Here is a 26,763-nt window from a genome sequence, read left to right on the forward strand (position 1 = left end):
GATGACTCAAGTTCTGCCGCCATCTTCTTCCCTTCAGGAGTCAAAAAAAAAAAACAGCGGGAGAACAATAAGCCAGCGCACGGAAGGAATGATAATAGTAATGACGATAATGAGAAAAAATATGATTGGTTTTTAATTTCATACACCATGGTGTGTGTGTTTTCTCTCTCTCTCTCTCTCACACACACACACTCTTGCTCTCTCTCTCTTTCTTTCTCTTTCGTACACAAGCTATCTCAAGCGTGTTGCTACGATCTGGCAGTGCGTTTACGATCGGCTTGGAAAGCTTTTGCAGCGACGACCAAAGGTGCACGGGTGATCGTGGTTCTTACGGCTGAACTCACTCGCTAAGCTTCTCGATTGCAATTTCGATCCCAAAATCGTCCGATTCCACCTTCATCCCATCGGACAAGAATGGCCACTGCAAACAGGCGACGAACGGACCATTCTGCTGGATTGGAAGTATAATTATTTCTCTTAACGTTTTTCCCTGTTTTTCTAAAGCCATTTGACCCTGGTTCCATGAGACTGCACTAGAAAAAAGGAAGTTGATATGGCCATTTCGACGAAACTTAACAATTGTGACCGTCAATCAAAAAAAAGTAGACAGATGCTCGTGTTTTTGAAAAAAAGAGGGATACAATACATTTAAAAAAACACATTAAGACAGAAAATTGTCCATTAACAGAATTTTATATCAATTTCAATTGTCAGTATGGCGTACAAAGGTGACTTAAGAATACAAAAAAAAAACATGTTTGACTCGGAACCAAATGGAAACGATATCACAAATATTGTCAAAAATATCAATAAAAACAAAAATGTAAACAAGCATGTTTGTCACTTACTCGCAGCAGAGCGGACCAGCAAAAAAAAAAAAGACACACTCCGTGTCGTCGCGGTCGATCTACAAAATTTTGTCCCACCAGTTTCCAAAACATTACATATCCCATCCGGACCCCAGACCTTGATCAAGCCCGATCTTATTATATTCGCTCACATCGTGCGGGTGACGAGCGACATGACATTTTATTTCCACTTCACCACCTCCCTCTGCCTGCCTGCCGGGCTCCACACCGCCCTTTAAACACAAAATCCTTTCCTCGCTCAAACTCTAAATTCCCATTCTGTCTTACTCTTTCCCTGCGCGGGTACACCCGGTATCCATTCATGCCACTTGTTATCAATCCGTTTAAATCGCTTTTGATGCACTGCGACACATTCTCACATTCTTCACTTGCGTACACGCGTACGCCCCCATTCCTCTCCTCCTGGTTCGATTTCTTTTCGCTTTTTTTTTGCTATTGCAGGCAAAGCCCTGGTGCGCACCGCAAACGGGACCAAACGCAGCCAAACGCGGCCGGTGGTAGCGGCGGCGAGAAGAACATTAAACTTTAAAGAAAGATATTCATCAATTCTCATTACTTTCAGTTAATCGGAGAACAATGTGTACGAAAAAAAAGGAAAAGAAAGAACAACGATGCAAAACAACAACATGAAGGGGCACCCTTTCGATCAGCTACACGGTGGGATCTGGCGTACGGTTTGATGCAAAACGGTGGAAAGGAAAAGGCTTGACAGTGTGTGTGTGTGTGTGAGAGAGACAGAGAGCTCCGAGATGGACCGACATGGATCACGCGCAGCAATCCGACAAGGGGGTTCGTGTCGCATCCATGCGTTCAGGTCTTTCCTTGCTGCAGAAGCGTGAGTATGTACGTTTGTGAGTAAACAGGAAGGGGGTTTTAACATTATTCTCTTACTCTCTTTCTCTCTCTCTGTCTCTCTTTCTCCGGGTTGAATTCCTCACCGCATGATAGAAGAACAATTTTCCTTCGCTTTGGGGTTCTGCCCTTGCATCTTTCCTGATTGAACTCTATCTACATGCCTCTCGCACTGTTTATCCCGGTGACGCCAACTTTTTTGTTTCTTCGCGTGTATTTTTTGTTTTGTTTTTGTTTTTGCTGCACTCCACCCTAAAAGAAGAGCCTCCAAAACACTCTACCAAAAATGTTGGGCCACTCCCTTTTCGCTATTACTCATTTCTTTTGGTGTGTTTTTTTGTGTGTGTGTGTGTGTGTGTGTGTGTGTGGTGGGATCCTGTCTGCCCGCTTGCGAGTTGTTAAAATTGCAATCATCGCAACGCACTGCACACACCTTCTCTTGCAAACGGACCGGCACCGGCTCCGGCGGTAACGAATGAGGTGCGTTCGATTAGGGGGCATACACACACACACAGCAATGGCGACGATGAGCGGAATAAAACAAAGATCAATTTTCACTTACCGCACCACCACCACCGGCCGCTGTGTGTACATCGTTTTTACAGGATATTAAAGGTTCATTTTGAAAATCACACAGTGCTTGTTTCGCTGCTCGAAACGCGGAAACCATGTAATCATCCGATTGAAACGCTTTGCAGGATAAAACAATCGATCGCGCTTCTACGTGTGGTTGACAGTTGTTGTTTTTTTTTTAAATACGAATGTGCAACGGTATGTGTAAGGAAAGTTTTCCCCTGCGCGTTCACTCTCCCGGCCAGCCGGCCAAAATGCATGCGGTCGACAACAGTCGATCAAGTTGTTATGCGTTCGTGATAAATTAGTACAAGGAAATTATCGGCTCTCGCTTATCGCAAATTAATTAAAAATTAACCACCATTCGATGGCAGGATGCAGATAGTGCACTGTTCGCGCATGCCCGTGCAGGACTGCGAGGACTGCGGGCAAGTGGAACAGAGCAGCAACTAGCGAAAAGGACTTTCGCGTCGTTTGTTTGGTTGCTGCAACGGCTACGGCTCTGCCGCATCGATCTGGCCACTCACCACGCAAGCAAAAGGGAGGGGAAAGAAAAGAAAAGAAGGCAGGAACATGGAGGATCGTGTTCCCGAGATCGATTGGTACGCCGAATTCTAAGAACATAAATCCGGGCCTGTCGCTTACCTTTCGGTCGCGTCATTAGTGATACGTGAAAATTGTCCCGAAACTGCAATGGCCCAAGGGAGAGTTTCGCAAGCGCACGGGAAGGGGGTCAAAGGGATATCTCAAGAGATTGAGAAGAGAATCGCTGCACAATCTGTATTTTTTTCGTTTGCCCCTGGTTTGCCAATTCACAGATTGCAGCTTGATAGCAGCGGTGCTACCACACGGTGCGCAGTGCACAAAAGCGTACGGTGAAAATCGCTGCCAGCCCCCGGCGAGGATGCCTCGGAAGGCTGAATTTAATGATGACATAAATTTTTGCGACAATTCACCGCGGCGCGGCTTACACCAGAAGGTTCACCTGTTTTCGTCACATGTCGTTGTTTTTTTTCGCTCGCGCTTCCCTCGGTGCAACACCGCTTTCTTCCCCGGTGTGATAAATAACAAGCAAGATAGAAAGAACGAGAGAGAGAGAGTGTGTGTGAGAGGGTTTGAAAAATTGATTGCCCTTAATCCGGCAGTACAATGTCATATCCCGAGCAGGGGGGGCAGGACGGTTCTATGGTTGAGGCTGTGGGGAGCCGTATTCCGTTAGCGGGACACACAATGCGGACGACGACCACACCCCACACCAATCGATCACGATTGGATGGGCGGGAGCGACATGATTTTGGGCGATCGATTCGAGCGCGGTCGAAACTAATTAAAAAGAAGCACCCGCAAATTGGGGCTCATTTATTCTCGTGCAGTTTGCTGCAAACGGTGCAGCAAGAATGCTGAGGATGTTGAGCTGTTTTTCTCTCTCTCTTCGTACTTCAGGAATATTTATTATGCCGAGATTGTTGCGATGAGCCAATCGATGAGAGCGTTTGATAAGCGTCGAATGCGACACATGACATGTCAAGCACTGTCACAAGCAATAAATTAGGCAGAATTATTTCATCCTCATCATTATCACCACCAAACAGTGCCATTGTCAGGTGAGCAAAGCAGCTAAAGTTTGAATATTGTATGACAGCATTGCATAACTTTAGGAGGTACCGTCGAATGTTTTAAAAAGTGAAAATTTTACATCAAATCTGCTCTTCTAGAACGATTCTGCTCTTCTCGTATTAAAAACTCTTTTATAGCTCCATTACTGCACCGAGCGAAAAACACTCATATTTGTGTCATTTTACACAGCATAGCTGCAGAACAATGGAAGCCGTCGCTTCCTGCAGAAGATGCAACCCACCACGGCACCGAAGTGACGCTCCGGCCGATAAGACTCCGGTGGTGATTACGATGACATTAACCGTGGGCGAGCGAATTCGACGCAGGGGGAGGGGGGGGCGATAACGCCGAGCTGTGCAGCACAACAAACGGTGCCGCCCCACGGTTCCCGGTGGTGTCGATCTGACCCCCGATGATCACGCTAATGGTAGCGTTGGAGGATTGCGCCGCAATGATTGCATTGTGCGAATGGAGCGTCTAATAAAGCTATTACCGCCACCGACAAAGCGGTTGGCACACAATTATGGACCTCGATGTTGATGAAGACAATGATGATGATGATGATGATGATGATGAGGATATATTTGGCACACGGGTGGAGACACATGCGGACACAGGACACCCTTTGCTCGCCCGCGGTAAATTACTCGCAGGGGACAGACAATTTTGGAACCGTCAACCAGCCCAGGGTAGCGAGATTGTTGTTGACTCAAGCAAATGAGCCAATGGAAGAAGGCAAAAGGGTCTGTGTGTTGCAATGATTATAATTTTTTTTCGCAATCGCCAATCACTATACTTTGGCGAGTACGAGCATAAAAAACACACACACAAATGGATCCAAAAGTAGAGCTAACGACCTTCCCAATTAAATAATTTATCTTTCGGTGAATTATGGCCTTGGCTGAATCCTTGGAGCCTCCAAACCTTTTTTCTACCGCGAACGGGAGATTTTTTGTTTGTTTGTTTCTCCCCCCTTGGAAACAACACAAAATGGTTGCCCTTTTCCCTAACCTTTTGAGCCGGGGCTGATTAAGCAAGACTGTTTGTCTTAAATGTCGAGCAACACCCAGGAAACATCCTAATGATTTGGCAAACAAGATGTGCACAGTGTGATTATTGCCGAGGCACGACCATGTCTGGAACCCTTGTTTTTTCGTTATTCGTTCGTCAAATCAGTCCCTAAAGTAACCGCAGCAAGCAAGAAAAAAAGCAACAACACCAAAAGGAACAACCATGGGCAGTGCGAAACAGTTCAACCAAACAAACCCAAACCAGTCGAATGGGGTTCGATCTGCAGCTGGCAAATGGTCGAATGGTACCGGCCAGACAACGTACGTTGCACCGTTTTTACTGAGAGACGAAAAGTTAGCAAACGCGGTCGCTTCTCTGCTGCTGTGGTCTTTGGAGCTTCGCAGAAGGAAACTCATCCATCTGCACAACCGCTGGACGAACCAAAATCTGTACTCAGGGCCAAGGAGTGATTATATAGGCCTCGTTCGGTTTTCCCGCTGAAAGTTGGAGCACGCTGCAGGTACGCTTTTGTTCGTCCCGTTTCTCGCAGGGGTAGAAAAGATGCGCCAGGAAGTAGCGCCGAGAACGAGGAAAAAGGGAATTCTCCTTATACTGCCCCAGCTTGAAATTGAGCTAAAATTATAGGTTAAAACCTTCTTCACCCCTCCTCGCTGTGCCAGGACAGAACCGACCAGGCGTCCGGGCGAAGTGCTTTCGGCATCGGTCTCGTACGAACCGATTTTTCGATATCGAATAATGGTCGTCGGCGTCGTCGGCGTCGTCGTTGGGTTGCTCGCAATATGGCGCAGGATATCTGGACAACAGGAACGGGGTTCCCATTCCGCGCCCGAGACGAGTTGACCGCTCAATTCGCCACTATCATCACCATCGATCGCGACCGTCCCCCGTGTCTCGGACGATCGCTGCGGCCGTGTTGGCACTGTTTCGGTGCGACCGGCGACCGGCCATCTTTTGCTGCGTGTGTTCGCTTCGCTTCCACGGCCGCCGAGTGGCGGCCATAAATAGCGCCGTCGCGTTCTACTCATTTGCAGCGGAGGCTTCCTTGCGACCCAACCCGGTTCGGTCCGCACCATATAAGAAGCTAATTGCTGGTTGTAAAACTATTTACCATAGACTGTTGCTTTTCCCACTCATTTAAAGTGGTGTTGTGCGCTGGTGCGGGAGCGCGGCATGGCCCGCTCGGTTATGTTAAATGCTTTGCTTTACTTCCCCACCAAACCAACCCAACCGCTAATCTGCCTATTTTCTTTTGCATTCGTAGAAACTGCTTTCGCTGTTCTATTTGCGTTCGGGCAGCAGTGCCGGCGGCGCGGGCAGGGAAAGACTAAATCCATCCCGGCCTTCCTTAAAGGGATAGGATTGGAGCCCTCACGTGGTTCACAGCCCCTTAGTCACACACATACACAGCATAACAAACGTATCACTACTACACCAACCAAACCAAAGCCAACGGACACCACACGGTGCAAACACGGTAAGTGCAAACAAACAGTGCGCGCGACCGCCCAAGGCTAGAACAGTGCTACGAGTGTGTGTGTGTGTGTGTGTGTGTGTGTGTGTGCAGAAAATTAAAAAGAAAACACAACCGTTTCGTTCGCTCGGGGGGTAATCCAGACCCGGACCAAAGCGTCCCCCGATGCTAGGTGGCGAATATGTAAATCATGTCAAGTATGCTCGATCTCACTCCGCACTGGACAGAGTGCTCCCGTCAGCCGCACCAATATGCCGGCGAGAGGTGGCGCTGGTGGGCTTTGCTATTTAAAGCACTTCCTTGCGCGAAAGATGGGTTTGTTTTTTGTTTATTTATTTTTTGTTTGTTCCTACCCCTTCTGCTTTTCACAGCAGAAAACATGTGTCGAAGTAGTTTGAACCATTGAGCGCGTGACATGATACTTGTGCGGGATGTACGGCCCGGAGTGCGTGCATTGCTCGATGGCCGATGAATCATTGTGCACCGTGCTTCGCTACAGGAAAGGGGGGACATCCCCCACCCCCTCTCCCATAGAACCCCAAGCGACTGACAAAGGGAAAGGATAAACGAACGCTCCCCAACGGCAAGTGGCTGCCGGATAAGCAAGTTGCGCGCCAAAAGCAACGCGTAACAACTGCCAGTAGCAAACACATCATTTATATTTCCTCTATCGTTGCGCATTTGGGAAGCAAAGAACGAGCAAGAAAAAAAGAGAAGAAAATACAACTGAAGATTAATGAAGGAGTCGCTGTGTTTTTCGTGTTTATCTAACCACTCGGCCACTGCCATCTAATTGATCCCCGAGGCCTTTTCATTCCCGTTTTGAAGAAGCAGTTTTGCGCAACAGCACGCTTTTGCGTGGTGTTTGGTACACACACAAAAAAAAAACAAATTCTGCAGGGCGCGCGATTGGAAACTCTTCAATCTAGCCATATTTAACCAGCAACTTACCCGCTCCCCATAAAAAAAGGCCCGCCAACAACACATTGGGCGCGACGAACGGAACGGGCCGCTGCTACACACTTTATCAATATTCATCATCACGATTCGCACTGATGCCAAAAACAGTGAGTGTAGAGCTGCCGGCTGCTTCCGTGCCATGCGTAACCTCTAACCTACGCTACGTTACGCGGAGAGGACCGACGTTTGCATGCGAAAAGCGAAACGATCCAGCAACGAGGCCTGCCCCTACCGAAAGCTCCAACACCGTTCGTTCGTCATGATTCGCCATGATGCACCCAAAACGGGCATGAAGCTGACACGAAACGCAGTGGAAAGGAGAGTCTAACAGCACCCCCATTTCCGCGGGTGCTAGGCCATTATTTTCGCATAAAAGCTTCGTAATGCTTATACCGAACTGCCACCGGTCGGTCCCCGGCGTGGTTTAGGTCCCGTGACGGGGGGTTATGTTGCGTTGCTTTGGTGCGAGAAACACTAAAAAAAACTCCGGTAAAACCCCGCAAGCTTTGAGCAAGCTTTTGTGAAACTTAATCCGTCTTGCCGCGCGGCATCAGAACGCGAAGCTTGTCCATTCGCACAGCGAGTGAGATTTATTTTCGGTTTTGGTTTTGAAAACTGTCCTCAAATGTTTCGGGAGTTGAGAACCTTTTTTATATGGGTTTTTTTAATTGTTCTTTTTTTCTGATACAAAATCTAAAACCAATCCTGTGTTGCTCCAGCATTTTTCCAGTTTGCATCATCAAGACGAACACACAGTGATTTGGAATGTCGTTCCGGGCCGGGTGGAAGTTTGCGCGACAGGTTGCGATCGAGCTGGAATGTAGCTGACATCGTTTTTCACTCCCACACACTGCCCCCCAGCTTCCGTCGCCTTCGTTCACCGTTAGCCTCATTAGCGACGATTATGATTTTTCAGTAGTTCACTCCACCCGGTTCCTCCACCCAAAAAAAAGCGCCAAAAAAAGCCACAACCAGCCACGGGCTCCACATTCCCATGGGCTGCCCGAAGCGAACGGAACGGAACGGATCATAATCGTAAATTCTACTTTTCACGGACTTCGATTATGTTTAGACAAGCTGTCGGCGCGCTCGGGGCCAACTCAACTTTATGGGCCGCCTCTTCCGCCCTCCCCCAATGGAAGTAGGGGCAGCAAGGTGTCCTCCGCTCTAGGAATCTTGTCCACACAGCGACAAGCCACTATGCTTCATGTGCTTTCCCTAGCTTCCCCCAAATAAAACAACAAAAACGGGGTAAAATAAAAACACGCTTCACATCGTCGACAATCGACCATCATCCCCCCAGTGCGCGGACCACCCGGCATTTGTGAGCGAATAAGTGCTGGGCCCGAGCCGAACCCAGTAGCCCAGGAGTCCCGGCTGAAAAGCGAACGTACACACACACACACCACTGGGGCGTTATGTCGTTCGAAGGCATCGATTTTTTAATAGCCTTTCTTTCCAACCATCGCTGGCACATTTTAATGGCTTCCAAATGGCTGGACGTATGGGGAGCAAACGGGGCGGCTTCCCGCGGTGCGGTTCGATTTCATAATTGTGTGCCCACCCCCTTCGCCCGCTTCTTCCCGTACAGTGGAATTCAGCTTTTCCAATTCAAATGCCCACCATCCCAGTGTAGGGCAATAAAAGCAAACCAAAGGACGGAGAGGGCTGGGGAGGGTAGGAATGGCACTGCTTCGGTTTAAATACGTCGCCCGGAGGCGTAGATAAAACACGGCCGATAATGATCATGAACACCTGATGAAAAATGTCCCGATCCCGATGTGACGATTGCGGGAAGAGGACCACTTTCGATTTGCCCCCCTTTACTCCCCGCCTCCCCAGACAAGGCATGTTTAGGCGAGGGGAAGTTCTATTTCGCAAAACGCAACCTGCCATTGCGGCTTGGCATGAGTCGCTTGTGTCGAAGAATTGGGCACGAACCCGAGAACTGCTACGCGTTGCGTGGCTACCGAAATAGAAGATCGTTATCTATGGCTGGCAGCATTGGCCCTCCTCTCCCATCCATCCCCTGATCACCCTTGTTTTCGCTCATCCTGGTGGGAATACGTTGAAATCGTAAGCTTTTAGCCTCACGCGGCATCAAGCGACGAACGCTACACGCAGAGTGGGGGGGGAAGGATTTTTACGACCAGCGCGCCTTCCAAGCGGTTTATTACTTGTCATCGCATTACAAGCGGCTAAAACGGCTGTATTCAATTTACATACCGCCGCTTTGCTGGTTTTAGTATCCGGCTAAACCATCCTCCTTCCTTTGGCGGCCCCACCAAACCAAACGCCATCCGGATGATGAGAGCCTTGGCCACCACACCAACGGAACCGGTGCGCACATTCTGCCGCAAAAGAGGAAAACGAAGCCCGCGGGAAGTCACAGCAGTCTGTGAGAAATTTGGGGAACTCATGCCAGCGCTTAGAAGGGAGTTTCTGGGGATGTTTTTCTCTTTCCTTTGAAGATTAGAGACGCAAGAGAGCGAGCTTGTGCGACACGATTTGCCCGATGAAGCAAAATAATCGAAAGAGATCTTTAACAGGGCATTGTTTTAAGCTTCTTAGGCGGAAGGTTATGTTAATGTTTTTGCTGTAATTTGCCTCGCCTCAAGTTGACCATGGTTCACGACTGCTAATCCTTTTAAGAGTGAACACAACGGCAAGCGTTCTTTAGAAAAGAACGAAGGAAAAGGAAGGATCCAAGTGTGAAATGAACTATTAGACAGATTTAAAAGAAATATTGTGTGAAAAATGTGGACTTTCATTAATTGTTTGCCAGCTTTTTTTTGCAGCAAATGATCCGCATAACTATCCGTGGCAGATAATGAATTGTATCGATGTATCGATCCTCTCTCCCAGACCCCAACGTCATTAGCGCAGGAATACTGGAAAAATGGCTCCACAATTACTCTCTTTCAAATGGGGAATGCACATGTGCGCCTCTTGTTTCCTGTATGCGGTGGAGAAAATTATACTGCAGAATCGTTTCATTAAAACATAATGCAAACTATTTAACGAGCCTTCGCTTTGGTCGGTGCGATGACAGCACTAAATGCTGCTGCAAAGCGTTCTAATAATAGAAGCAATATAAATTGCCACCAATCAACCACACTCAGCAGTAATCTGGCGGGTGTGTAAGTTCTTGGTCATATATTTTTTTCTCCTGCGTCCAGACCCGCGAATGACACCACTAACGCACAAACGCACCAGAGCTAGTAGTGGTGCACCTGCCGTCCGGGGTAGTATTTTTTTTGCACCGACGCACCCTCCGGTTTGTGCCTATTTTTGTGCCCTTTTTGTCATTTGATTTAATGCCATTCCAGACACCCCGGCAGTAGCGATCGTAGAGTCAAGCCGCGGCGACCGAGCCGCGTCTGGGAAGTGCAGCAAACGGAGACGAAGGGAAGTCAGAAGCTTCCGCATAAATCATCCGGTTCTTGGTCGGCCGGGCGCTGCAGTGCTTCGGGAATACAGCAGCAGCAGCAGCAGCCTCCGACGGTGCTACTGCAGAGCTGTCCGAAAAGACGCAGAAACGCTGTTCTATGATTGTAAATCATTCTACATTGAAGAAAGAAACCAAAACGGTGGCAAAGAAGGTAGAAAGGATGGGAAAGAGCTTGCTTTGCTAACAAACGGCAAAGCTTTGATAAATGGTGGTAAGGCGATCGTAAGACACACCGGAACGAATGCAAGACGGGTGGTTGGGAATGGTTTTGGAAAGTGTCACGTCGGTGGCGCACACAAACCGTCCTTATTTGCTTGCGAACCCAGGGGTCGGAATTTGCTTGACCAAGGCCATTTAAACACTAATCATTACAACCCGGTTGCGCAAATACTTTTTCCGATGAGTAGTGCAACAACAACAGCAACAAAAAAGAACCACCTAAACCAGCAAAAAAAAACATAAGCCGCTGGTTTCTGGAGCCAGAAAAGAAACGAAACAGAATGAGGGGTTCGTCGCTTGTTTATAAACGAAGGTGGCTACGGGGAGCTCTGCCGCATTGAAGTCTTTCGTTGGTTCGAAAAGCAGCGGCTTCTTGGGAGCGTGGCTTGTTGAAGGAGAGGAACGCTGTTAAACTGTGTTTGCTTACCGGTTACGCCGTTTGTGTGTGTGTGTGTGTGTGTCCGCCGTCAGCTCCAGATGCTCATCTGCATGCTAATCTAGGCACAGCCACCGTTGGCAGCCGCCTGCATTCTTTGGCTGCTGATAAAAATCTCTTCTCCCGGGTGATGGTCCACGAGCTATCTGCGCGCGCGTTGCCGTTCCCGCCATCGCTCCCTTTGCTACTACTACCTGTGTGTGTGTGTGTGTTAGTGTGTAGCTTTGCGAAAGAGGGCGAAGGCGACCAGCAGACGACGTTGACAATGAGCACACGATGATGATGATGATGATGATGATGAACCGGAATCGATCTATCGTCTGTCGATCCAAAGTGAGCCCCCGGGGAGGGGTGGGTAGGGAGAAAAATGGGACGCTGGATGGGGTGTGAGATGCACGAAGCCACGAGCAGTACTTGACGGGGCGGACGGGGAGTGCATTGACACTAACACCAGCTCAACCACCAGGCGAAGGGGGGTACACTGCAGTGGCACTTTCGAACGGTAGCCCGCTAGCTACGGCCGTCCCGGCCCGCTCGCAGAAACGCACACTTGTCACCCCTCTCGACTCGAGCGCGACGCGGGAACGATTCGTTATCTTGCACATCGACAGATAGGGGGGTAACTACACTCGAATCTTTCACCGACCGAGCGCTGCGTTTCGGTTCGGAATGCCTTCCGGCGGATTCCACGCCACACTTTGGGTTCGGATTTGCGTTGCCTCCACACTGCACACTGACACTACATTCCGCCTGCCGTAGCCTACTTCTTTCATGTGTCACACGCCAAAACATAGCAAGCTCTACAACTACGATGGTTTGCTGGCGCGATGCTTATTTATGTTCGAGCACTGCAAAACATGCTTTTCATCAAGCACAATCAACACGCACGCGTTAGCTCTAACTTTGCGCAAGGCTTTGGTTCCGATTCTCTCCCTTTTCTAGTACAAGCACACACTTACTACGTACACTTTTCAAAGCTATCTTTTAAGCACGCACGAAGAATCTGCACACCAGGGCTCGGGCCGTGGTTCGATTCCACCTGTATCGGGCACATCTAGCCACTATTGCGTACAAAACATACCTGAACCTCGCGTAACCGTAGCGACAGCAGATGTGTGTGTCGATCAAAGTCAGTCATGGGACGTGAATGAGGCGGCAGTGTCTTGCGTGCCACGGGTGGGACGACCCTTTGGCTGCCTGCTCCCGTGCCTTGGCACGGCGTCTTTTCGTCCCGCATGAAGCGGACCGTTTAGCTTAGTTTATAGAAGAATTGATAGCATTTTTTTTATTTCGGACTGTTAATCCAGCCGTGCTGCTGTTAGATTACGGAAGGAAATTAAAAAAAACACACACACACGCCTCTTTGGGAAAAAAATATTTCCCGGCTCACTCTCCACTGCCTCTCTCGCTTTACCGTGTACCTTCGCGCTAAGAGGGACTGGGCGACTGGGACTACAGAGAAGAGGGAGAAAAAAATGCCACAAACACGTTCTACAAGAGCTGCACGCACACTAACCCACACTAACGGACACCTGTACGCCGAAGGGGGTTTCTATGCGACGGTACCACCACTACTACCACAGCAGAATGATGTTGAGTAGCAGGAGCAGCAGCAGCATCCGATCACAATCCCGCACACAGGGATCGATCGAGCGAAGGAAAATGCTGGCAAACATTTATGAAATAAACTTTCCAGCGTTTTTCTTCTTCTACTACAGCGTGCAAGGAAAACTATAGCGCCCTACGATAAATGGACACCCCTTCGGACACGTTTCTTTTTCACGCACACGCACACACACGCATACATACATACACACACAGTGATCTCCGTTGCTGAGAGTGTACGAGTACGAGCAAGACGGCCGATCGGCACATTCCACAAATTTTTCACCTAAAAAAATTTCCAACACTTCCGTAAAGATTTGTAACGCAAAAAGATGCGACAACGAATACGCTTTTCCGAAGCACACACACACGCGACCTGCTTGAATTGTTTGAGGCAGTTCACTTCTGTTTGCTTCGGACAGGCTGTCGTCACCAGCCACTGGGCAGCCCGTGGCTGTTCTCTCACCAACTTGGTATTGATTCCAGCCTCTTTCGTCAGTAGACTCCACTCGCTACTAACGCTGGGGCACATGGTTTCCTTCACTAAAATATTATTTTCTTTCACCTGTGTATGGACAGCAAACAATAACGCACGATAAAATCCACCCACAAACGACGGCAAGTGTGATGGTGCGGTGGAACTAATAACAACAAACACGGTTCCGCACTCGTTTCGGCTGACAGAAGAGAGCACTTTGATCGGAGCAGGACGGGATCGGAAGATAAACCAGCCGCACGGTTGCTGCGGTGTAACGTGACCCAAGCAACAGTTATTCCAGCCGAGCATAAGCAGCCAAGAAAATGCCGTTACAGTCACTGCATCACGTTTCGGTTTGTGTCCTGGGTGGAAGCGTTACGGTGCGTTACCACCGTTGCATTAGATGCGTTACGATGCATAATCGTGTTTTAGAACTGCAAGGTCTTTTTTTTTTAATTCGTCAGTAATAATAAACCAGATTACAGACTATAATGTGAAAATTATGAAACCATAACTACGTCAGCTCAACATGTATATAAATATTGTATTGCTTTTTAGTAGATATATTTTTTTCAACTAATGTAACTAATTTACTACAGTAAGTAGCACGATTTATTTAGTTACTATTTCTTTTTATAACCTTAAAACAAAACATAGGAAATGAAAAACGCTTCTCTGTTTCACTGTACCCTTCATTAGGGTTCGTCGTTTACCGTCCTTGTAACGTACATTGCAATGCTCAATGCGCCACAATGTGTAACAAACAAGAGTGTCTCATTTTTGTCATTTGGTTCATACGTATATTACCTCTTCTTACTTATTATTAACAGTAGTGTACATAGCTATGGTTGTATAAAAAAAAAAACAAAAAAAGGCGAAAAACTTAATATCATCTTCTCAGAAGCAGATCCTTCCTTTTCCCGTTGCCTGCACCTCCTTTACACAGCATAATCACGTGAACCTCCCTCACTCTTCTGTTCTCATTGCTTTGCTTTCTATGTCTGTCCGACGAATGATCGCTTGTGCTGTCTTCATTAGTCCAGTCCTGCTGCATTGTTTTGTTCTGCAGCCATAGCCACCTAGGTCGTAGGAGGTTGCAGGGTAAATTCTAGCTTTTAAATTTACTATGCTAACGAGAAACAGACGTTTCTCCTCTTTAACTATTTGTAGTGCACACTAGCCAGGGGAGAAGAAAGGGAGGGGGGGAGGGGCCATGTGAGATGAAACAGGAATCATATTACGTGGATGCAGTGTCGGATGGATGAATGTTTAAGTAGGTAGCTAAGGTTGATGAAATTGATCCTGCCAACGCAAACGCTGATCGCTGTGATCATGCGCGCTACACTCTAGGATTGCTTATCGAACTTATTGCGAGCAGCGTTTAACGTGTTGAGACGATCGCGACTAAATCGCGACTGCAACGGACGACATTCTCCTAATGCTGCCATGGTTATTGCTGCGTGCAAGCGTTCATTTTTTCACCGAGCGTTGCACACCACCGTGCACCACCTAATCCTTGATCTAGCGCCTTCCTCTCCGATTGATTCCAGCCGCGAATTGATGGTCCCGCGCATCGTAACGGGCGGCAGCAGCAACAGCAGTAGCGAGCTTGCGCACCTCCTCTACAGCCTATCGATTAAGGCTGTTGATATAAAGATTATAAACCTCGCATCGAGGCGTATTCTCGAACAGGGCGGCCCGGTTTTGACCCTCGCCCTTCTTGACCCAGTGGCCGTACACTCGAAATGCACATCCATCGATGACCTGTAGCGGAGAGCGGAGAGAGAGAGAGAGAGAAAAAGTGAAATTATTCATTGCGTTATCAACTTTTCGTGTGAAAATTCGCCCAGCCCCATCAACACCTTACCTTGCGCAGCACCTTGACGCGGTACGGATCTCTGAGCGCATCCTCGACGCGCAGCGGTTCCGGCGTGTACCGTAGCCTCTTGATCCGGATCATAGCGCGTACACACAGTATAGCAAACTGAAACTTCTTCCTAGCGTTGAACTGACTTTGCTTACGCAACTGTAAGGGTGTGTGTGTTCAGCGACGCAAAAGAAAGGACAAAAATAGATGCAAAAAAAAACGTGGACGTTTTGGGTCGGTCAAACGGGGGATTTTTGAGGCAATTTTGAGTTTATGATACAAAAAGGGGTTAGAGGAGGAGGAGATGAAATAAACGGAAATGAAAAATCGCACAATTTGTATTTAAGTGAGCGGTAGAAATGAGGTGAAAATTATTCGAAAATGAGATAAAAAGTGAGTGGTAAAATGTGGTATATGTACGAATGGGTTGAATGGTTGAAAGAAAGTTTCGAAAATGGTATTAGAATTTTCATAAAAAGCCAATATTGATAATGGGACAAGTTTAATCAAGAGAGAGAGGGAGAAATAGAAAAATAGAGAGAAAGAGAAAAGAGAGAAAGAGAAGAAATAAATCAATCCGTTAATATTGCACTAAACGGTTCCGCCCGTCCATCCGGTCGTGGTAGTGTAAAAGTAGAATGTAGCAATTTACATGGATATAACAAGAGAGGATATTCGTGAAACAAGAGCACAAATGATGAGTATCGTTTGAGTTAAAGGATTCTGATTGTTTGGTTTGATAAACTGTAGCCTGCGAATGAAGAAAGAAAAGGTAGTAGAAGAAAAGAGAGGGAGAGAGAGAGATAGAGAAAAATAGATCGATAGGCAAATTTTTCGTACAATTTTGGTACATTTTCAATTGCTCAGTTCATTTGTGGGATGTACGGGATAATAGTGTAAGCGTCTATTTGGCCAGTGTGTTACCATTTAAAATAGAGCACACACACACACACATACAAACGGAGAAGGTAAAACAACACCATCACTTCAACACAACAGCACTTTTACAAATAGCGTTGCTTTTGCTTTAATGTACAACCACAATCACTCACACACAACGTAAATGTGCACCAACTAAAGAAGCTCAGAGAAAGAAAGGCCGCATAAAACCGCAATCACAATTTGCCTTTAGTTATTTAAACCGTAAACAAAGCAAAGCTAAATTGGCTCTCTTAACAGACGCAAAGAAACAGCACCGCCAGAAGAACAATATAATTACGTCAATTTAAACGTTTTCTGGCTTCTTTTCTTCTTTAATTGATTTGATTCGTACCTCTATTTTATAGCAGAGGGATGGGATTTTATTTTAAATATATACATCCGACACCAAGTGAACGGGTGTCATTTATGAAAAAACGGTTTATCAAAATTTGCCATATCTATCAACAGTCCGTAAACGTAAATTCTCTCTCTTTTGGGGATGGGGATTTGGGGAATTAAATCGAAGCGAAAAATGCACAAGCGTACCTTAAACTTTGGTTAAGTTATGTTGTTAAAAGTAATAATTATGCAACAAAGTAAAAGCCATTCGACCAAGCGAAACCATTGCCCAAAGCTGCAACTGTTTGAAATGTGCATCTGAAACCGTCGTCGATACAATGAAAAGGCTCCTAAACAGTCGATGTTTTTTTTGTAATTTTTAAAGATAAATATAGGTCATAAATGGAAACAAAACGATGACTAACTGTATCACAACTTATCTATGTAACAGTAATTTAAAGCTTTTTGTACTGTAGTAGTGTTTTAAAGCCCTATTCCTCTGTGTCTTGACAATGTCTGTAGTAAAGTGTGAATCCATCAACCATTGTGTCGAAGGACAACATTGTTTTCACTAGCCTTACGATCAACGACAACAACAACAACACACCCCAGGCGTAATTGTGTGTTTATGGAGTGTTGTTCTGTTTGAGTGAGAAGAGTTTGCTGCTGCTGCTCTGTTGTAGTTTACTGTCGACGCGTGTTTACGCGTGTGTGTGTGTTCGATCGACATTGCTAACGAAATTATGATCACCGATCCGATCACCATCGGCACACAATATAGAAGAGCAAATAAGAAAACAGTCTACCTTTTACTCGTTTGGTAACACATGTTAATTTCAGTGCCCTACATGTTCGCTGGGATAAGAAAAGAGAAGGATTGAAGGCTTTGGTGAATATAGTCACGGTGGTGGGTTTTTTCAAACCCCGTACGAGGATGACCAGTGTATGAACTAGTATGAGATGATGTGCTCTTATTTTGCGAATCTCCTTCACCCACAACTCCACAACCGTAGCGGGGGGACGGGCACGAATCCACGACGACCAAAAAACACGCTGTATGGCTAAGCATGCAAGGCAATATTGGTTAGTAGTGATGCAGTATGGGCACGGAACACACGTTAGACACGAATCTATCTACTCGACAAATGATGATACGGGTGGTTCTGGTTGGAACAACAAAAATCACACACAAAAACACACAAGAACAGTACACAGACGAGTGTACACAGACACAGTGTAAGCATACTGTTCCAGCATAAGCACAGATGGTGGACATTGAGTGAAGTTTTGATGTGTACATTTGATTCAATTATCAAAAGGCAAGATTATATGCACAAAGCGATTGTTATTTATAGCCGCAAACTACCAAAAAACACTGTTAGAGCACAACGCCAACGGTGAAAAGCACGATAGCAAGTGAGGGTCTACACTAAACCCCCCCCCCCCCAAAATCATCACACACTGGCGGCAAGAAGCGTTTAACGTCCCCGGGAAGGGTTGGAAAACGTTGCTTTTGTGATACAAGTCTAATGTGAAAACATTTGCAATACTTTTTACTACACACAAGCGCAACGTTTTCCGCACACTAGCAAGAAAACTCGACCCGGCGGAACTCGAACTACTGCGTGAAAAAGCAATTATCGCTAAGGTGATCGATTAAATATCGACTAAAAAGAAAGTGTTAATTTTTAAAACATTTTACGCTTCAATTTGGATTGCTAGTCGTACATTTTCCGTGGGGTTCTGGAAGACAAGTGTGAGAAAAAGAAACGATTGTCAGTATATGACCAGCCGGTACAAAAGGCAAGACACGTTTAAGTAGTAGAAAAAGAAAAGAAAAAACAAATCCGCTTTTCGCTTATTGTCCTGTAATTTCGCGTAATAATTAGCTTTAAAAAAATGAACGAAAATAAAAGAAACCAAAAAACAGAAATGAACGATGCAAAACAAATAACATGAAAAGACAATACGAGAGAGAGAGAAAGAAACAAAACCCCCTTAAATCACCATCGTTTTAATGAAACTTTACAGATGTGTAACAACGTTGCTACTACCGATAGTAGTACAAGGGAACACAACACTGGGGCAATACTATCGGTTTGGAGCTGCAGCAATAAAGCTGCAGACGCGTTAACGATACGTCACGAAATTAGCGATGGTATGATAAACTGAACCGTCGTAGCTAATAGAAGAAGTAATGCAAAACTCAATTCGCAGCTCTTCACCGGGAGGTGAACATTTGTCGCATTTACTTATACTATTGAGCTTTTAATTTGACGTAGTAAACGATGGTGATGTTTATAAATCAAGTGAACAATAGTTTTGATCAAGCAACAATCAAGTAATTATTCGAAACAGGTAGGTAAAAATCAGTTATCATCACAATGAACATTACAGAACGAATACTAACAAACTGGTAAGTGTAACGTAATGAAACAAATAACAGAAAAGAAAACATGAACATAAATGAAATGAAGAGAGAACGAAAAAAGAAAGACAAACAGCGAAACGTGGAACAAACACAATAAGGAAACATAAAACAACGAAAACAAAAAAAGAACAGTATAATCAACATTACCAGTGCGAGGTCAGCAATGCGACTGAAGCGTCTCGATTTAACCGAAAGGCTCCGTTTCAGAGGTCCAATGTCTTGCTCGAAAAGCTATTTAATGGTAATGGCGGGACAGTTGTGCCAATATCATCATCACCGTGTCATGACCGGCGTTGGGAGGTTTTGTTTTGTTTTTTTTTTTTTGGATTTGGGAATCGGTTATCCAGGTTTCCCCCCATCATCGTGTACAGTTGGGTAGAAGTTTTGTTGTTTTTTGTTTTTGCAATCAATTCAAGTCGATTGATCATAGAAAAGCCATAACCATCACGATAGTAGCAGATGAGTGTGGCAGATGATGACGGCAAGGTGTAGTAGTGGCGCAGTAGATGCGCATGACCACGTAGAGCCCAGGTAGATGATGTTCCAGTAGGTGGGTGTTGGCCGTGCAAGCGGGATCCATAGTTTTCGATGCGCCACCACACCATATTCAGCCACATGCACCGAATCGCGTGTGCAAATGGGTGAGATACAATATGGGTGTGCGTGTGTTGTGATGCAATAACAACGATCCAATAGATTTGGAGGGTGTGAGATTTGCAATCGTGTGGGTGTGTGTTTTGAGTATGATTTTCCAGCATTTTTTGTTTTGTTTTGCAAATTGCCCAACCAATGTAAAGTTTGAATAAAAAAGATAAAAAATAAAAATAAAAGAAAGGAAATGGTTAATATTTGTTCCAAGGAAGATTTCGATTTGCATCAGATACATTAATTTTCTACAGAAAGCTACGATTATGGTGTCTGCGCGAAAGGCAAGGGAAGCTTGAAGCGGCATTGGCATAGCTTAACAACCGATCCATGATCACGTTCTATGATTCATCTTGATTATCTGCTCAAACTTGTTTACAAACGATCACCTCTGTTCGCAGCGCGTTTCATGGTTTACAAACAAAATGCACCCCGCTCATCGGAGCGGAATAAATTTGCCACCAGTAAACGGACGGGATCAGCTCTCGCATACGTCAATCGCATACGCCGGGGTGCGACGATCATGTGTGACAATTTAGAAGCAGGGAAAACATTTCTGCAAACAATTCGAAACGGTGCGTTAGCGTATACCGACCGGGTGGACACGGCAAGTGTAGTACGCGCGGACGAGTTATTTATAGAACCTCCGTTTCAGAACACGAATCACGCGACAGGTTCGTCAAGCTGCGCCAATGCTATCGCTTCAATGCCGTGTGTGTGAGTGCGCGAATTGCCGTTCGTGCGGCGGCCTTTCGCTGCGTTTAATTGCTGGCGTGCTACTTTCCCCCACAACCCGAGAGCCGTGCCTTTCACCAGCCGAAATTGAAATGTTTTGTAAGAACAGCAACACCATCATTTGGTGGGTAAAGAAAAGGCAAGAACTAAAACCAAGACCATATATACAGAAAGCGCACAAGAGGTGCGGAAGGAAAACAAAATTAAGCAGAAGAATGGGTAAACTAAAGCAATGGAGGAACACTGGAACGCTTCCCGCCACTGTGACGTTCCTTCCGGTGGCACAAACGTAAGCTAGCCATTGCCAAGCCATCCTACTTACAACTGTGTTGAAGAAGGGATGCTTCAACGCTTCCGTGACTGTGATTCGCTTCGATGGGTCAACCACCAGGCATTTGCGTATCAGGTCCTTGGGATCCTCTGCGGGGAAAGAAGCATCACGCATTATTATAATGTTGTTTGCTTTGAAAGTAATGCCAAGAAGGATTGCGCACCTGAAATGTCCGCCCACTCTGGGGAGGTGAAGCTGTATTTGCCTTCCATGATGTTACGCAGCATTACCATCTGCTTCCGATGCCAGAACGGTGGACAGCCGACCAGTAGCGTGAACATGATCACACCGCAGGCCCAGCTATGGTAGGGAAATGGTAAAACAGAAAGAGAACATTATACGCCCAATTGCAGTGGAGAAATGTCGTTGATAGTTACATGTCCACCTCCTTCGAGTATCCTGGCGCATCCTCGAACATGTTGCACTTTAATGTTTCCGGTGCCAAATATCCAGGAGTTCCACAGAGATCTAAAAAACAAAAAGAATTTAAACACACAATATAAGCAAGGATCTACATTACCATCCGATCCGGTAGCCCAAACCACCACCACCACTACCACACATACCATACAGTTTTTCGCCCTCTTTCAGCACCCGGGCGAACCCGAAATCGGTGATCTTCACGTTGAGATTATCGTCGAGCAGGATGTTCTCCGGTTTCAGATCGCGATGCACAATGTTCTTCGAATGGATGTAGTCGACGCCCTCGAATATCTGGCGCATGATGTAGCGGGACTTTTTCTCGGACAGTGTCACCACCGACGTGAGATAATCGAACAGCTCGCCCTGCCGGCACAGTTCGAACACGAGGAAAATGAACGCATCCGATTCGAACACATCCTGCAGCTCGACTACGGGAGAGTTGGAAAGGGACATTAGAAATATTAATAAAACGTTTCATACGCCTGCGACACAGCACGTGCGACCGTTTCGCTACTTACTGATGAACTTGTGTCCCATCACTTGGCGCAGGATTTGAATTTCCTGCCGGGTTGCTTCCAGCATGTGGTTGGAATCGCCCGTCTCTGCCGCGCCGAGATCGATGATCTTTGCCGCAAACTCCTTGCCCGTTTCCTTCTCGATGCATCGCCGTACCGTCGAGCTGATGCCTCTGTGGCGATGAATCGCGTGAGAAAGAAACAGTAGGACACGTTTTGGTTGAATATGCAATTGATAGGCGGGTTAATGGGTTTATGATGGACATCATTAGGTTGAAATGATGGCGCTGGAGTTAAGTTATTCCGAGTGCGGGGAGAGTGCGAGTGCGAGTCTAGACATGAGGGCACGTGTATGACGTATGACGCGTGTCATAAGATCATCCGATCATCTGATTGCTAAACTCATTCCATAGCTATAGTGTGTTAATTGTAAGATCATCCCGAACAGTGATTGGGAGTGAAGAGTGCACTTTTAAAAAGGCCTAGAATTAGCATATTGTCGCAAATTAATCCCTCCGATTAAGGCACACGGTACACACACTGTGCTCATCAAACAAAGCAATATGGACCAACGTCACAAGATTGCGCGCGACAATCCGAACCAACTCGCTTGGGGGCAGCAAAAGCAGTCCAATTTTCTCATTGAGCAAATCCCTTTCTACCAACTGGTTGTTCTCTCAATCACCAGTTGATCGTACGAATTAGCAAACCCCGTTCCCCTCTAAAGCTTCTTCTCCACAGACCCCCCTCCGCGTTGTGTCAGGCAAATCACGTCCAATTTGCAATTGATGCGCGGTAGTTGATCACTGGACTCTGTTGGTTCTTTCCAACAATCCGGTAGCAGCAAGAGCGCTACCACTGCACCTCCTGTCGGTCGATCGTTTTGGGAAAGATCGCCGGCTTCCGCACATGGTGCTAGACCACAACCAGATCCAAAGCAGATCTTCGCTCCCAGACGTGTCGCTCAGCCGCTCGCCATACCCTTGGGTTAGGACCGTGGGAAGGAGTGGTTCAGTGCGCTATCCAATTTAGCACACGCAAAGCTGCACCATCTGTCTGGCACGGTCCGGAAGTCACCGCTGCAGTGCAGCGTGGGGCAGTGTTCGTTACGTGACGACTAAAACGAGCCCCCCTCGAACGATGGGCGGAAGACTTGGCGGCGGTACCCCGTAGGAGGAGAAGGGCGCGCGATGACGGCAACTGTTCATTCATCCACGCGCAAATGCCACAAACGGCGCAGTAATGATCGATGGCGACAACGGGTCGCTCTCTCTTTCTCTTTCTCTCTTTCTCTCTCAACGCTCCAATCAAATTATCTTTCCCTGTTCGTCGCGAGTAGCGGCGTGGCGCGTGTCAAGATCGCTGGGAATGGATGGGGCTGGTGTGTCCCGTGACTCTGCTCACGCTACGATCACCGACCGAGACGATCGACTCTAAGGGTTCGGAATGGGGTTTTGCGCTACCCAAGCGGTTTAAAATTGAAGCAGCCAAATCGCTACGATGTAGTGAGTTCACGATCGATGTTTACATTCCCACCCCGTACACACTGTGAACCGATTCGATCCGATCGAAGATTGCAATCGGAAGAGAGTCTCGATCCGGTGGGCGGTTGGGGGGGACGGCGACTGCTAGTGGGGCCGTGTTAAAAATAGCACAATAACACCCAGCCCCATCGCAGCACACATGCGCACGAAGCTTAATTGTGGCATTGTGAGATACATGCACACACCACACTTACACCACACCATGCAAGACCACACGATACGAGCCGGGCTTGGGGGCACGTCAAACGCGACTGCCTTGGCGTCGTCAGTCTGAAACGATCACGTTCCCCCTCCCCTTCCTTACTCTACTCGCGGATCAATATACTGAGCGAAGTACGAATTTGGAAAGTATTTCATCATCTGGGGGAAAGTTGGATAATTGATGGATGGATGTTTAGCAGAAAGGGCCTATTTATACATCTCATCCATGTTGTAGAACAAAATAAATAAAATATATCATAATCCCATTTAGAGGGAGATAGCTGGTGTTCTAAAAGAGAAGACCATAAATGAAAACGAAAGGCCAACACTACAATAACAATCCTCCGTTTTGGGGGGTGGAATGGGGGACAAACCTATACCACAAGACCCCCCCCCACCCAATCGGTTCCGCTGTATTCGTCCTGAAAAGAGGGGGACGATGATCATCAGGTGGAAAGGTTAAATGTAAATAGAAACAAGTATAAAAATGGGACAGTTTCGCCGACACGTTGTCACGGGGGCGCCCGTGCTCTCTCCTTCCCACCGCGGCTGACGAAAGTAACTGCTTCAGAATGTATTTGTTGGTACCTTCTTCTCCTTCTCCTCCCCTCTCCCGCTGCTCGCTGTAAGTGCTCAATGATCGCGGCTATTACATCCATTCTGCGCGAATTACACTTGCTATGCGGGCGTTCTGCCACTGCGTTAGCGAGATCCCGATTGTTGGGAAAATTAATTTTAGCACACTTTTTTCTGTCTATCGCCGCCGTTCTGGGGGGGCTGTGTTCAAGAGAAAAAACCGGCCGTTACCGGCCATTGCTACGGATGCGGCAGGACATCGGGCTGGGATAAATATATGTGTTGTCACACGCGTCAATGGTGACGTGCTGCATTCCTCGCCGTTTGTCACCCGTGTTTCGCGACCAGCGGCCAGCGGGCTGAAGTCAACAACAATATAGCCCACCTTCTCGGTTCGTTCAAACAAAAACTGCATTGCATTGTTCGGGTTGTTCGGTGTACGCAATTTGTAGCACCGTTTTCCTGCTACGACGCCGCGGTCCATTATCTCTCTCGCGTGGATTCGTGGAATCGTAACGAGGAATCTAAACGCCCCATGCCCCTGCTTGCTGAAGGCACGATCGAGAAGGCCGGGGCTGCGACACGTCGGGCAAGGGTGCACACGGGTGAGGGGACACACAACCTACTCGCAGCTGTGCTGGCGGTTTGTTTGTCGTGCGTTACACGGCGTTACATGAGGGCTTATAGAGCGAGAGAGCGGCTGCTTCGGGGTGATAAACAATGAATGAGGTGGATTTTTACAATTGCAGCAATAAACCCTGTTGGATTGCCTTCTTCTGGTAGAGGTGTATCGTTTCGTGGATTGGCTTATTGATAAGGCGCCCCCATCTTTTGTCTACGAGCACGTTGCTGTACGACTTAAAGCGTGAGGCTAATTAGGTTTAATTGCGATGGGTTTTGTTTGCCATTTCGAGAACGGGACTTCCTTCCGATTTTGAAGGTCGGTCGGCCCAGCACTGATAAGAAGATTTCCATTCTGGAAAATTTAATCCTCATTTCCCATGGGTCCCCGTCGTTTCCATAGGCAACACGGCACAAAATACCGCCGCCCAGGTATGGGAAACACAGCCAACTGTTGCATGGTGTGTGTTGTGTGTTTATATATTTAAATGGCATTGGAATCGCGTGCGTCTGGGCGCTGGGCACACGACGAGGACAGAACCACGTACACACGCCCCTGCCAATCACGAAACGGGGCAAAACGCCAATCCGTACGAAAAAGGGAATGGAAAGATTCGTTGCTGTCGAGCCCCCTAAAAAGTGTGCCTCGTTCGGACGGTCTCCACATCCACAGCACCGTCCGGGACAGCAGCAGCAGCAGCAAGAAAAGCGTGTGTCCGTGTTTCAATCAATTGAAATAAATTGATCATGTGTTGCCAAAAGGAATTGATTACTCAACGGTTAACTAGCGCACGTTGCCGTTGGTGAGGTACGGGGCACCGGGGTACGGTGAACGCTGGCCGTCAAAAACAGAGCAAAAGCAAAAAGAGAAACAACCACGCTCGATCGATCGATTCGTGTGATGTAAGAAGGGGCATTGTTGCTTCGCGTTAACGTCTTTTTTGGAGAAAAGGGTCGGTAGTTTTCGTTGCCGGCTGCTCTTACCTGCCGAGAATTTCCTTGGGCTCGTACTTGGCGTAGAATCCCTTCGCCGCATCCTTGTCGGGCAGCAGATCGTCCTCCTCGTCCTTGGCCATTCTTTTTTTGAGGCTTATTTTTCGCGCCGGTACACCGTACGATAAGCGATATCGACTCAGATAGTCGTGGATTCGTTCCGGCTCAACGGTGCTGTTGTCGGCATGGACCGGATCGTTGCACGACGACGACGACGACGCTGATGCTGCTGGCGAGGACGGTGTTGAGCTGGAGTCACCACTGGCACTTGTGTCACCGAAACACGCCCGGAACGATTAAGTGAAGTAGATGATTAGACCAAATGCTCGCACCGACCACTCAGCCTCTGCACCGTCTGCCTCTTCCTCAAAACTGCACTCTTTACTTTCTTCACCTCGCGGTGGAATGCTCTACCGAACTCCAGCAAATGCTTGGCCTCGTTCCACGCGTTTAGTAAACACCGTACCGTGGGGCCAAACACAGCGGGGCGTTTGTGTGTATGTGCGCACCGGTATCTCCCGATCCGCGCACCGTTCTAGCATCCGACTCCGAGCGGAACCGCTTTTGCAGTGATACAGTTTTCAATGTCAGAAAGGTTAAAACACACACTCTCCGCCTCACTGCAAAGTGGACGACGGTTTGGGGACGGTGCAGGGTTTTGTGCGGGCGGGTGCGGACTCTCCACCTCCTGCTGCTGCTGGGAGCACCAATTGGATGTCAACTTGACGGATGCACACACACGCAACACACATGCCACGATGCACCAACACACAGACACACGCGTGCAGAGGAAGAGAAAACACACACGAGAAATGCAGACAAACGGCGATTATTGCAATAAACAGTTCAAACAATCCAATTCACATGCAAATTAGCCAAATCGAAACGAGTAAATGATGCAATTTGGAGGCGAATCGTTGTGTTTCCGTTGTTCTTGCGTAAATTCGAAGACAAATCGAAGGAAGGTGCTGAGAACGGCCGATGTTTTCTTCTGTGTTTTTTCTTCGCTGAGCAACGGTGTCAGATTTGACATAAGCCTAGTGGTGGTTGGAAAACGG

General features: G+C 47.2%; 2 protein-coding genes across 6 annotated transcripts in view; both read right to left on the reverse strand.

Moving 5' to 3' along the window:
- Positions 1 to 13,800, reverse strand: part of LOC120895492 (tetratricopeptide repeat protein 28) — a 115,683-nt gene extending 101,883 nt beyond the window's left edge. The window contains exons 1-2 of one of the 2 annotated variants that reach the window (XM_040298938.1): positions 13,651 to 13,800; positions 12,902 to 12,932 (exon numbers count right to left, since the gene is read on the reverse strand). The gene's annotated coding sequence lies outside the window, so the exon portion shown is untranslated. The remainder of the gene's footprint in view (positions 1 to 12,901; positions 12,933 to 13,650) is intronic. The other variant, XM_040298937.1, reaches the window with a different exon arrangement.
- A 329-nt stretch (positions 13,801 to 14,129) lies between these two features.
- LOC120908442 (phosphorylase b kinase gamma catalytic chain, skeletal muscle/heart isoform) lies at positions 14,130 to 26,710 on the reverse strand. 4 transcript variants are annotated; one of them, XM_040319419.1, is made up of 10 exons: positions 25,697 to 26,709; positions 21,774 to 21,943; positions 21,399 to 21,683; positions 21,210 to 21,300; positions 20,996 to 21,132; positions 20,824 to 20,921; positions 19,269 to 19,352; positions 18,419 to 18,433; positions 15,431 to 15,589; positions 14,130 to 15,327 (listed from the first exon to the last, which is right to left on the reverse strand). In XM_040319419.1, exons 1-10 carry the CDS (start codon positions 25,786 to 25,788, stop codon positions 15,193 to 15,195), a joined length of 1,266 nt encoding a protein of 421 aa, XP_040175353.1. In that variant the 5' UTR covers positions 25,789 to 26,709; the 3' UTR covers positions 14,130 to 15,192. The 4 variants fall into 4 exon arrangements, with proteins under 4 accessions (XP_040175353.1, XP_040175354.1, XP_040175355.1 ...); XM_040319420.1 differs by lacking the exon at positions 18,419 to 18,433 and having other exon boundaries at positions 15,193 to 15,327; XM_040319422.1 differs by lacking the exons at positions 14,130 to 15,327; positions 18,419 to 18,433 and adding an exon at positions 17,497 to 17,545 and having other exon boundaries at positions 15,472 to 15,589; positions 25,697 to 26,710.
- Between the last annotated feature and the right edge of the window lie 53 nt (positions 26,711 to 26,763).

The sequence above is a fragment of the Anopheles arabiensis genome, chromosome 2 (assembly GCF_016920715.1).
Source record: "Anopheles arabiensis isolate DONGOLA chromosome 2, AaraD3, whole genome shotgun sequence".
In the NCBI taxonomy this organism is placed as follows: Eukaryota; Metazoa; Arthropoda; class Insecta; order Diptera; family Culicidae; genus Anopheles; species Anopheles arabiensis.